Here is a 13832-nt window from a genome sequence, read left to right on the forward strand (position 1 = left end):
AAGTAAAAGGAAGCGTATGTAAGGTTTAGTAAGCTGAAATTGGAGAATGTCCTTAAGGCATATAAAATAAACAGGAGAAAGCTTAAAAACAGAATCAGGATGTCTAAACAGGGTCATGTAACGTCTTTAGCAAATAGGATGAAGGAGGAATCAAAGGCATTTGAATGTATTAGTGATGAGGTCTTTACTACATACTTTGAATTGGTATTCACCATGGAGAAGGGCATGGATAATGATGAGATTAAGGAGGTTTGAAATCTTAGAGAATATTGATGTTAACTAGGTCCGTGCAATGAGTAAAACTAAAGTGAACAAGCTTCCAGGGCCTGATGGAACTTACTGAGCATACTGAGGGAGATGAGAGATTGCTGGGGCATTGAATTGAGATCTTTGTATCTTGTCTAACCACAGGCAGGCAAGATCCCAGAAAGTTAGAGAATGGCCAACATTGTTCCTTTGTTTAAGAAAGGCATCAATATTTTGGAGGATCGGTGCTGGACCCAACATATCGATGCAATCACAAAGAAGGCACATCAGCAGTTCTGGATCATTTGGTGTTTGAGGAGAACTGGTATGTCAAAAAATACTCTTTTATAGATGTACTGCAGAGAGCATTCTGACTGGTTGTATCATAGCCTGACATGGATACTCCAATGCGGCCTTCTTCTTCGGCTGTCCATCGATTTTCGATTATGACTAAGGCCCAGTCAAGGTTGTATGGAAGACCTGCAGCTGCCCATGCTGCAAGTCTCCCCTCTCCACACTACTGACATTGTCTAAGGGAAGGGCATTAGGACCCATGTAGCTTGGCATCGGTGTCGTCACAGAGCAATGTGTGGTTAAGTGCCTTGCTCAAGGACACAACACTCTGCCTCAGCTAAGGGTTGTACTAGCGACCTTCAGATCACTAGACTGACGCCTTAACCACTTGGCCACGCACAATGCACAGGATCACAAAAGGCTGCAGATTTGTAGACTCAGCCAGTTCCAACGTGGGCTCAACCTTTCCCAGTGTCAAGGACATCTTCATGAGCAGTGTCTCAGGAAGGCAGCATCCATCATTAAGGACCCTCACCATCTGGGACATGCCTTCTTATTTCTACCATCGAGGAGGAGATGGTAGAAGACCCCTGAAGACCTTGAAGACCCTCACTCAGCATTTCAGAAACTGCTTCTTCCCTTCCGCCATCAATCATGAATGTCCACAAATCCATGAACATTATCGCATTATTCTTACAATTAATTTTGTGATTTATAGTAATTTTATATTTTGCATTATTTTGTTCCAGTAAAACAACAAATTTCATGTTGTATAAAACAATGAACATAAACCCGTTTCTAATTCTGAGGATGGTAATGAAGGCATATGGACAATACTTTGAGAATGAAAGCCAGGAAATCAGTTGTGTGCAATTTTGGAAGGATGTGGGATCTTTTGAGAGGGTGCAAAATGATTGACCAGGATGTTGCCATAATTGGAGTGTGTTATAAAGGTAGATTGTATAAATGTTTTATATAGACTGTTTTCTCTGGAGTGTTGGAGGCTAGGGGTGGGGGTTACTGAGAAATCAGTGAGAATTCTATAAAAGGAGAAGCATAGATAGGGTAGATAATCAAAACCTTTTCCCTGAAATAGAAATGTTAAAATGTAGAGGGCATAGCCTTAATGTGGGGGGGGGGGGGGGTGGTGGCAAGTTTAAAGGGCATGTGAGAGCATTTTTTTTTACACAGACTGTTGGGTCCATGGAGCGTGCTGCCAGGGGACGTGGGGGAACAGGGATATGAACTATATGCTGACAGGTGTGATTATCTTAGACTGCCACCATGGTCAACCTTATGTTCTTGTATTGGCCTCAGGAGACCATTGATGGGATAGGTCAGAATTGGATTGTGCTGGAGAATGGAAATGACGGGATAGAAGGGGTTGCCTCTTCAGACTGAACACTGCTGTTATGCAAAGTAGTTACCCACAACTCTGGTTTCTCCAGTGTAAAGAAGACCACATTGTGAAACCAATTGAAGTACACTAGCCTGGAAGAAGTGCAAGTGAATCACTGCTTCATCTGGATGGTGGGAAGGGACAAGATGAAAGGACAGGCGCTTCATTGCCTACAGTTTCTTAGTGCCATAAGAAAATGGAGTGAGTAATATGTGGGTTTGTAAGAGTGGACTAAAGGGAAGGGGAATGGTCCCTGTGAACTGCTGAAAAGGGCAAAGATGTGTCCTGATGCAAAACAGCAATTTCTAACCCTTTTTGTTTGCTTTCCCTGGAGTGGAGGACATGCTCAGCCTGACATGCTGATCTTGTCTTGTTGCTCTGCATGTTGCATCTTCCTGATTATTTCACCTTGTTTTTATACTATATTTTCACCATCTATCTGCTTTCATTTACTCATTGACCAGACAGCCTTGTTTATAGCTCGTCCAGGTCACACCAGTTTTATTTTCTCTATCAGAGACATGCTCTCTTCCACACCTGCCTTGCAGCTTAACAAGCTTCTTTTATCTCCACCCCAGTTCTGACAGGTCTCCAGTCTGAAATGTGGACTTAGTTTCTCATCCCACAGATGTCGCCTGAACCAGGCTTTTTTGTTTTGCTAGATTTTCAGCATCTACAGTTCACTTAAAATATTTCCGGAAGCTCCTTATCTACTCTGCTTTGTAGACTGGAGCAGTTCAGGAAGGCATTTGCAGCCCCTTTCTCAAGTACAATTGCAGATGCACAATAAATTCTGGTCTGCATCTAATGAATGGAAGATAAAAGGATGGTTAACAATCCTATTGGGAGAGTGACTCATGGTTGGGTTATGACAGGCAGAGCCCCAAAGCAAATAAAGATGCAGGTGTATAGAGTAATTTCTCTCTCCCCCCCCCCCCCATCCCACTGAAATCTAATTGGTTATGTGCCCTACCTCTGGTATAGATGAATTGCTTAAAATTGTCACTGATCTCCATCTTAAATATACTGTACACAGATTTTGTGGTCACTTAAGTAACTGAAACTGCAAATGGTAGCAGGGTTCACCTGCAAAGTGATGACACTAGCTCCAGTTTGTTTGTGTGTGTGTGTGTGTGTGTTTTCTTTCTGAAAAACTTTTACAGAATCTCATGCATGCCATCTTGTTTTATAGCTTTGTAGATTGCTCATTTCATAACAATAATGTCTAAAAGTATTACATAAAGCACTGACAAATCCTGCGGTCATGGAAAGTAATATATAAATGCAAGTATTTTTTGTTTGACTTGAATTTCTCACTCTCCATCTGTCTCATCTATATTGCATTTGGGTTGACTTCTACATTGCTTCAGAAAATTGACTATTAATGCACATGTACTTGATTAAATTTTTTTTTGTAAATTTATCACTCTGTAATGAGACCCTCTTGACTACCATGGCAAAGACAGATTAACTTTTTTGATTGAATTAAACAAAACTAAGGACTAAGAGTGAGTCACAAGAAGGAAATGATTTCATCTCAATACCTCAGAGTAATTAATCCCAGAAGGCAAACTTGCTAAATGGATTGTTATATAGAAAAAACAGAAGCGATGTCAAGATCAGCACCAGGTGTAACATACTTGTAACTTCTCTCCAACCTCAAGATGATGATTCCCCCAAAGTATTCAAGAATTTTCTCCTTCTCAATTGTCAGGCCATTGTAACACAGGGCCATCAAACCATGCAGGTGTTTGTTAGGGCATCCTATTCCTTGATTCCTAACTCTGTAAGAGCACAGAATTTAGATCACCTCTCTGTTGTTCCTATAAAGATGAATCAGCCAACACTTCATTGTTTACAAGATGTTATATATCTGACTTTATTCATGGAGCTTAGAAAAATAAAGGGCTATGTGCTAGGGAAACTCTAGGCCTTCTCTAGAGTCAGTTACATGGCCAGCACAACATACTAGCCGAAGGGCCTATAATGTGCCTGTAAATTTCTATGTTCTATTCAAAACTTGTTGAGGTCAACTAGCTTCCAACTGTTAATTACTATTAAACAGTTTAAATTTGGGGACCACTTGATCGAGCACCTCTGCTCCATCTGCCCAAAGGCAGAACTTCCTGGTGTCCAAACACTTTAATTCCAATTCCCATTCCCATTCTGACATGTTTGTCCATAGCCGCTTCTTGTGCAAGATGAGGCTACCTTTAGGTTGGAGGAACAACACCTTATTTTCTCAGTGTAGCCTCCAACCTGATGGCATGAGTACCAATTTCTCCTTGTTTAAAAGAAGTTACCATCCCCTCCCTCTATTCCCCACACTGTCCCCTTTTCTCTTCTAACCTGCTTATCAATTCCCCCGGATCCCCTCATCCCTTTCTCCTACCATCCACTCTTCTCCCCGATCAGATTCCTTCTTCTCCAGCCCTTGACCTTTCCCACACACCTGTCTTGACCCAATCATGTTTTACCTAGTCCTTCTTTCCCTCCCCCTATATTTTTATTTTGTCCTCTTTTCCCTTCCTTTCCAGCCCTGAAGAAGGGTCTCAGCCTGAAATTTTGACTGTTTATTAATTTCCATGGATGCTGCCTGATCTGCTGAGTTCCTCCAGCATTTTGTGTGTGTTGTTTTGTTTATTACTATTCCAAGTCCTAAGAGTTAGCATATGTTGATATTTTATTTGTTCATTTTCAGGATCTGGGCATTACTGCAAGGCCACATTTACTATCCATCTCAGAAGGAAACTAAGAAGGTCATTTGGAAGGAAAAGATGAGTTATGAAAGGAAGCTGGCGACTAATATCAAAGTAGATACTAAAAGCTTTTTAAGTATATAAAGGGTAAAAGAGAGTTGAGGGTAGATATACAACCAATAGAAAATGACTCTGGAGATATTGGAATGAGAGACGCAGAGATGGCAGAGGAACTGGATGCATATTTTGCATCAGTCTTCACAGTGGAAGATGTCTGCAGTATACCAGACATACAAAAGTGTCGGAGAAGCGAAGTATGTGCAGTGAAAATTACTACTGAGAAGGTGCTCAGGAAGCTTAATGGTCTGAGGGTGGATAAATCTCCTGGACCTGATCGGCAGAAAACAGAGAGTGGAAATAAAGGGATCCTATTCTGGTTGGCTGCTGTTTACCAGTGGTTGGTATTGGGACTGCTGCTTTTTATGATGCATGTCAATGATTTGAAATATGGGATTAATGGATTTGTGGCTAAATTTGCCAATGATACAAAGATAGGTGGAGGAGCAGGTAGTGTTGAGGTTGAGGAAGCAGAGAGACTTAGATAGTTTAGGGAATTAAGCAAAGAAGTGGCAAATGAAACACAATGTTGGAAAATGTATGGTCACAGGCAAAATATTATTTAGATGGGGAGAGAATTCAAAATGTAGAGAGTCCTTGTGTAGGATACCCTAAAGGTTAACCTCCAGGTTGAGTCAGCGTTGAAAAAGGCAAATGCAATGTTGGCATTCAGTTCTAGAGGTATAGAATATAAAAGCAGGGATGTGCTGTTGAGGCTCTATAAGGCACTCATGACAGCACACTTGGAATATTGTGTGCAGTTTTGGGCTCCTTATTTCAGAAAGGATATACTGATATAGGACAGGGTTCAGAGAAGATTCGCGAGAATGATTCCAGAAATGAAAGGGTTACCATATGAGGAACATCTGGCAGCTCTTGGGTTGTATTTCCTGGAGTTCAGGATAATGTCAGTGGGGGGGGGGGGGGGTCTCATAGAAACATTCCAGATGTTAAAAGGCCTGAACAGATTAGATATGGCAAAGTTATTTCCCATGGTAGGGGAGTCCAGGACAAGAGGGCATGACGTCAGGATTGAAGGACATCCGTTTAGAACAGAGATGTGGAGAAACTACTTTAGTCAGAGGGTGGTAAATCTGTGGAATTTGTTGCCATGAGTGACTGTGGAGGCCAAGTCATTGGGTGTATTTAAGGCAGAGATAGATCGGTTCTTGATTAGCCAGGACATCAAAGGGTATGGGGTGAAGGCAGGGGAGTGGGGATGACTGGAAGAATTGGATCAGCCCATGATTGAATGGCAGAGCAGACTCGATGAGCCAAATGGCCTACTTCTGCCCCTATGTCTTATGGTCTAATTGTCTTTGAGAAGATGGTGGTGAGTCATTCTCTTACACGGTTGAAGTCCTTCTCATGTAGGTACTCCCATAAGGCTTTGCACTGGGTTTCCAGGATTTTGATACAGTGACTAAGAGGGATAAGCAATATATATTTCAAGTCAGGATAGTGTGACTGGAGAAGAGTGTAGCAAATGAGTGGTAGCAGTTCCATTTATAGCTAATTTTTGCATCTAGTTTAGACGACAACACTGGAAAGAATTTCTCCACTTACATATCATCCTTGCTTACCCAGACATAGTAAAAATAATTTGGAAAAATCTGTACTATAGTAAGAAAATGGAATAAAAAGAACTTCTTTAATCGTTCAATTGTGCTCTATTTCACAAGACATATTCCCACTGGAAACACAAAACTAGACGTGTTAAAATATTCCACATTGGTACACATTTTGCATCAGGCACTACACAGGAATGTAACACGTTCCTTGTGCTTGTAGGAAAATAAATTTTAATGTAAACATCAAAATAGTTATCACTTTACGCACAGTTTGAATTGACAGCATCTGAAGGTTCACATTAACTGCTTCAATTAAATATGAAATAAATTAAGATAAATGAAATAACTTACAGGAGAATGGTTTTACACAAATATCTCCAGAACAGAATCAAAAGAGTGAAGTTTCATGGTCATCAGGTTGTCCATGAAAGCCAGGTTAAATGTCACGCAACTGGTAAAGATATAAGGTGAGTATTGTGAGTACAACTCTGCTGTCATCTTTGCAATGCTGACATTTGCTGCTGTGCTCACAGTAAAACAGACTCCATTTAAAATATACTGTTGTCAGCTAAAATGAGGCAGAGAGGCATCAAGACTTCTAGCAAGGTTGTATATATCACTTTGGGAAACACTCTGAAACAAAGTGACAAAATGAGAGCATACTTATTAACTTACAACTGAAAACACTTGTACATGGGGATCACGACAATATTGCCGTGATCCTCAAAGCAGTGGTGGTAAATAGTAAATTATTCCCTCCTCACCTCATGGCAAGGATGTAGTTAAAATAAATGAACATAAACTTTGTTAAAAACATTTTGTATCAAAATATGTACAGAATTTTATAAAGTAAAAATTCTTATTCTGTTTCAGACTGACATCCAAGTTGAATATTCACAGGTTCTTTGGTGTTACGACAGAACAGGAGGCTAAAAATGGAGAAAGAAAAGGGATAATTTAAGTCTAGTTTTCAGCAACCCAGCACCTCTTCCCACATCTGCAGGATTCTTAGAATTTCACCAGTGGTTAGATTTGCTATTCCAGTAAACAAGCCTCACATTTTAGTCCCACGCAAACTTACTCCCTTAAAACAGATTGTTATACTGCTGATTTTCATCTTTACTTTAAAATAAATCAGCAGTGTACAAGGAACTGTTGCAAACGGAAATGTTTCATTGGTGACATAATTGTGTTGTTTGAAGCAGTGAAATCAATTGGTGGCAAAGTTCCTTTCAGGTACATTTTGTAGAATTTCCTGTTTCAAGGAATGGAACATGTTTATTTGCAGTTTTATTTTCTGTGAGCAGCTTGGTTTGCATCAGTTTGTACAAAACAGGAAGTGCACTTTTTAACAAGAGGATTGCCATCCTCTTAAATTAAGATGTGCAGGTTCAACATTTATTGTAAAGCCCAAATCTTTTTTAACTGGACAGTAAGTCAACTGGTTTGACAAGACAAGAGAAAGGTCTAAAGTGTCGTGGGAGATGAAGTTGTTGTTCAACTTGCGGTTTGGAAGGTGTTGAGTTTACTGACTCTGAGGTGTTTATTTATATAACCAGAGTGGTCTGAAGACCTGGCAGGTCTTGTATTCCATCCCTGTGTGTGTGTGTTGCAGTCCATATCCCATAGCCAAGGCTCAATCAATGCTTCCTCTTCAAATCACTGTTACAACCACCCGCAGAAAGCCCATGACTCTGCATTTCAGGTAAATGCCCAACAGCCGAAAGTACAGCCAACACTTTTCTCGGTCTTGATGCCATTTCTCAGGACTACAATTAACATTTTTGGCTTTAAAATATTTGCTTCAAATCTTACACAATTATACTTCTTGCTCTCTACAATGCTGGACCTTAAAAAGTGCATGCTGAAACCATGGTCTACAACATTGTACACGGCAAGCAGTCACTAAACAATATATTTAAGAGTGAAACCCCAAACCTAATAAACATTATATAATGTAGTGACTTCATTCCTCTACATTAATCAACCTATTGAAACTATGACCACATCAGTCTTTTTAAGTTGCTGAAGCAAAAAGCATTTAATCCTACTTTATCACTTGTATTTTCAGTTAGTAAAGAAATATTATCTTAAACACACATGCTATAATTTAGCTTGAATTCTGTCAGACAATTTATATAGAAATATAGTCACATACTGTCAATACATCACTTTAGATAATGATGCTGTCATGGTTCTTTGTGTTCTAAGAGTGAAGTACTGCAGTACTTCGCTAAACTTGGTACTACATAAAGAAATAATTATGTACAACCTGGAAATAATGGCTTAATATAAAGCTGATATCTCAGTCACAAACACAACCATCTCTTGATAAAATCCCATTCTGAAAGCCAAGTGGTTGACCCATAGTTTAAATCTGAGAACTGTACAAATGACATGGGAAAATTCTATGCTTGTTTTGAAAACTCAGTCAATAATGTTCAAGACAAAGAGGCTGTGACGCATTTGCCTTCACCCTCCCACGAAGCACCTCTATAGAAAGACTGCAAACTCTTGACAAAATTAGCTCATCAACTTGGTAATTTAATCTGATCTGTAAGAAAACAAGATGATGATGACTGGAAAGCTGACAGATGTGCAAAAATCCTCAAAAAAAAAAACTAGGCTAAAATTTACAGTTGAGTGGTACAATTTATTTCAGTCTATTGAAGAACAGTAACCTGCTTTAATAGGCTGTTAGTAAGACTGGGTATATTTTCCATCTGTTGGCTTGGTCCCTGGAGGACACTGAACAAAATTCAGGCAGGGAATCCCTTGCACATGGGATCATCAGCTCATTCACAACACTTTCAATTGTCTGGTCAGGCTAAAGACGCTCCTGAACAGAAAATGTATAACAACTTAATCTGAGTTGTGTAATCAATTAAATGTTATGAATGAAGTGTATCTTTGGATCATGCTATGCATTTGTCTGCGCAAATGTTGTGGCCAGACCATATCTTTGCTTTTTCAGTAGGTTGGGTGCTAGTTTTTTTTTGCATTTAGTTCATTGTGTTGTTTTATTCTTTTTCTTTCCGTCTCACATTTGTAAACACATTAACAAAGGTAGACACATGATGTTTCTGTTGAAGTGATAAAAACTAATGTTATGAATCCCAGATGACTCTTAGTGGACAATCAACAGAATCAGAGCACAACTTCTTGAAATTAGAGGTCACTATAGGTGCTCTCTGTCCCGATAACGGAATCTGATGACAGGATACCCCATGTAAATAACCAAACCAACTTAGTGCTTCAAAACGAATCATTAATTCTAGATTGGATTTAAAAGATACAACCTGAAATAAAGTGTGGCAGGAGGATTGTTAGATACCAGAGGCAGAATGCCCACATTCACCAATATACTAGCAATTACTTCTGCAGGTCCTAGCATACACCTGGCAGTGACTGAGGATAATTGTCTAAGCAGCTTCTCATTCAGCAGGGAGTCTCTCACAGAAATGTGCCATCTGTTGCAAGGGAACATTCAGTCAACTATAGGGCCAACACTTAAAAAAAAACACCAACTTATACTTTTCTGCTTGTATTTCTTTCCAGGCAGGTTGTCCCCCAAGCCCAACCTATCATCAGACTTATGACTGAACCAAGAGCCAGCAGCACCAATGCCTTTGTGCACCAGCACTTACTAAGTGTCCATCCAAATTCAGGCAGTCTTCAGGTTATGTAAGGTTTCTGTTCCTGAGAACTGTCTCTACGGTGATTTCTCCATATTGTATCACTCTAGATGCACGTTATTTTAATATTCACCTTAATTGAACTGATTGAATAATGGAGTTAATTATTTCACAATTAACTTGAATTAACTTTTATTTTTGCTGTATTTTATAGTTCTATTGTTTTTAGTTAATACAGTATTATTTTTGTATTTGTATATAACTATTATAGAGATGTTTTCCTTCAAAGAATGGGGCTTTCCTTCCTCTATTGATGCTGCCTTCAAATTCATCTCTTCCATTTCGCAGGCATCCTTGCTCACTCCTATCTTTCCACTGCCTTAACTCTACCCGCACTCTCTGCAGAGATTGCTCCCTCTGTGATTCCCTTGTCCATTTGTCCATCCCCACTAATCTCCCTCCTGGCAGTTACCCCTGCAAGCAGCCAAAGTGCTACAACTGCCCATTCACCTTCTCTCTCACATCCATTCAGGATCCAAACAGTCTTTTCAGGTGAGGCAACACTTCCGCTGTGAATCTGCTGGAGTTGTCTATTTAATTTGGTGTCCCAGTGTGGCCCCTATATTGGTGACATCCATCGTAAATTGGAGAACCACTTCATTGAGTACCTCAGTTCCATCTGCCAAAAGCGAACTTTCATTTGGCCAAACATTTAAATTCTGATTTCCTTTCCCGTCCCGACATGCCAGTCCATGGCCTCATCTTGGGACACGATGAGGCCACTCTCAGGGTGGAGCAGCAACACCTTATTTTCCATCTGGATAGCCTTCAACCTGATGGCATGAATATCACTTTCCCCTGGTAAGGAAAATCCCTCCCCCTCCTCTCTTCTCCTATTCCCTACTCTTCTCTTTTATCTCTTTTCACCTGCCTATCATCTCCACCTAGTGCCCCCCTCCTCCCATGGTCCAGTCTCTTCTCCAGTCAGATTCCTTCATATACAGTGCTTTACCTTTCCCACCCACCTGGCATCATCTATCTCCTAGCTAGTCATCCTTCTCCCCTCATCCACATTTTATTCTGGCATCTTCCTCCTTCCTTTCCAGTCTGACTGAAAGGTCTCAGCCTGAAAGATCAACTCTTCTTTCCCATGGATGCTACCTGACTTACTCAGTTCCTCCAGCATTTTGTCCATGTTGCTTTTGGCTTTCCAGCACCTACAGAATCTCTTGTGTTAGTAAATGGGTGGTCAACTGCGAGCGTAGGAATCTTTGGTGTCCACCACTCATCACTGGAAATGGGGTGATAACATTCCTTTGAAGGTTTGTAGCTCAGAACTTAGGGTCGCGAGGCAAGAGAATGCACAGGAGAAACAGCAAACATGGGTGTATAGTAATTTAGTCAGGAGAGTCAAACCTGCATTACTGTACTTGTCAATATGAACTGATTGTGGCTTCACACATGAGGATAATAGACGTCTTGCTCACGAAACGTTCAAAAAACTAGGTAATGATAGAGATCTAGAAGATTATAAGGCTAACAGGAAGGAACTTAAGAATGATATTTGGAGAGCCAGAAGAGGCCATGAGAAGGCCTTAGCAAGCAGGATTAAAGAAAACCCCAAGACATTCTACAATTATGTGAAGAGCAAGAGGATAAGATATGAGAGAATAGGATCAATCAAGTTTGCAAGGGGGTAAGTGTGTATGGAACTGGAGGAGATAGCTGAGGTACTTAATGGATACTTTGCTTCAGTATTCACTATGGAAATTGGATAAGTCTCTAGGACTGGATGAGATATACCCCAGACTAATGTGGGAGATGAGGGAGGAGCCTCTGGCATTGATCTTTGTATCATCAATGGGGATGGGGGAAGTTCCGGTGGATTGGAGGGTTGCAGATGCTGTTCCCTTATTCAAGAAAGGGAGTAGAGATAGCCCAGGAAATTATAGACCAGTGAGTCTTACTTCAGTGGTTGGTAAGTTGATGGAAAAGATCCTGAGAGGCAGGATTTATGAACATTTGGAGAGGCATAACATGATTAAGAATAGTCAGTATGGCTTTGTCTAAGGCAGGTTGTACCTTACGAGACTGATTGAATTTTTTGAGGATGTGACTGAACATGTTGATGAAGGTAGAGAAGTAGATGTAGTGTTTATGGATTTCAGCAAGGCATTTGACAAGGTACCCCATGCAAGTCTTTTAGAGAAAGTAAGGAGGCATGGGATCCAAGGGGAGCTTTCTTTATGGATCCAGAACTGGCTTGCCCACAGAAGGCAAAGGGTGGTTGAAGATGGGTAATATTCTGCATGGAGGTCAGTGATCAGTGGAGTGCCTCAGGGATCTGTTCTGGCACCCGTTCTCTTTGTGATTTTTATAAATGACCTGGCTGGATGAGGAAATGGAGGGACGGGTTAGTAAATTTTCTGATGACACGAAGGTTGGGGGTGTTGTGGATAGTGTGGAAGGCTGTCAGAGGTTACAGCGGGGCATTGATAAGATGCAAAACTGGACTGAGTGGCATCTGGAGTTCAACCCAGATAAGTGTGAAGTGGTTCATTTTGGTGGGTCAAATATGATGGCAGAATATAGTATTAATGGTAAGACTTGGCAGTGTGGAGGATCAGCGAGATCTTGGAGTCTGAGTCCATAGGACACTCAGAGCTGCTGCGCATGTTGACTCTGTAGTTAAGAAGGCATACTGTGCATTGGCCTTCATCAACCGTGGGATTGAGAGTTTAAGAGCTGAGAGGTAATTTTACAGCTACAAAGGACCCTGGTCAGACCCCACTTGGAGTACTGTGCTCAGTTCTGGTTACCTCACTACAGGAAGGATGTGGAAACTATAGAAAGGGTGCAGAGGAGATTTACAAGGATGTTGCCTGGATTGGTGAGCATGCCTTATGAGAATAGGTTGAGTGATCTTGGCCTTTTCTCCTTGGAGCGACAGAGGATGAGAAGTTACCTGATTGAGGTGTATGAGAGGCATTGATCGTGTTGATAATTAGAGGCCTTTTCCCTGGTCTGAAATGACTAACACGGGAGGGCACAGATTTAAGGTGCTTGGAAGTAGGTAGAGAGGATGTGTCAGGGGTAAGTTTTTTACGCAGAGAGTGATGAGTGTGTGGAATGGGCTGGTGGTGGTGGTGGAGGCAGATACAATAGGGTCTTTTAAGAGACTCCTGGATAGGTACATGGAGCTTAGAAAAATAGAGGGCTATGGGTAACCCTAAGGTAAGTCCATGTTTGGCACAGCATTGTGGGCCAAAGGGCCTGTATTGTGTGGTAGGTTTTCTATATTTCCACGTGGAGAGAATACACAAAATTCAGAGGATAATGGCAGGATCCTGAGGCTGTGGTTCACATTAACACCCAAAACTTTAAGACATCAGGAATTTTGTGATTAGAAGCAATAACCTATTTGCAAAACAAGCCAAGATGACATGTAAAAGTGTTGCCACAGCAAAGATTGATTTCATAGAATTCAGTCTTTATACAATCTCTGTCTTATTAAACCCATTTTAGAATAAAAGTGAGAATTTGTTCTCTACATAGACAGGACTTTTAAGGAAAAGATATTTGAGGAGTTTTAAATAGTATGTTTAAAAAGAATGTTGAGAATTATGACAGCATTAACTCATCTTTTCTCATTTGAATACAGACTGGCTGAAAATTTCTGGTTTCAATTCATCAGTTTGGATTCTTCTTTGATTAGTGAGAGAGAGAGGGAGAGAAATGAAGGAGAAAAAGGTCTCAAAATCACATTTTCTTTGCCCTATTTTATGAAAAAAGATGCCACTGTTCCCAGCTGTCAGTCTGAATGGAACAGGCGGTAACAGAAAAATAACAGGCTCTTCCAGTTATGTCCTAT

At 40.6% G+C, this 13832-nt stretch overlaps 1 protein-coding gene across 4 annotated transcripts in view; it reads right to left on the minus strand.

Annotated features, from left to right (window-relative positions):
- Positions 1 to 6393: 6393 nt before the first annotated feature.
- sdccag8 (SHH signaling and ciliogenesis regulator sdccag8) overlaps positions 6394 to 13832 on the minus strand; it is a 415457-nt gene continuing 408018 nt past the window's right edge. For all 4 annotated transcript variants that reach the window (XM_059985604.1, XM_059985603.1, XM_059985605.1 and 1 more), the window contains one exon: positions 6394 to 7255. In XM_059985604.1, the coding sequence (XP_059841587.1) occupies positions 7238 to 7255 (18 nt within the window). In that variant the 3' untranslated portion in view covers positions 6394 to 7237. The remainder of the gene's footprint in view (positions 7256 to 13832) is intronic.

Source organism: Hypanus sabinus, chromosome 12 (assembly GCF_030144855.1).
Source record: "Hypanus sabinus isolate sHypSab1 chromosome 12, sHypSab1.hap1, whole genome shotgun sequence".
Taxonomy (NCBI): domain Eukaryota; kingdom Metazoa; phylum Chordata; class Chondrichthyes; order Myliobatiformes; family Dasyatidae; genus Hypanus; species Hypanus sabinus.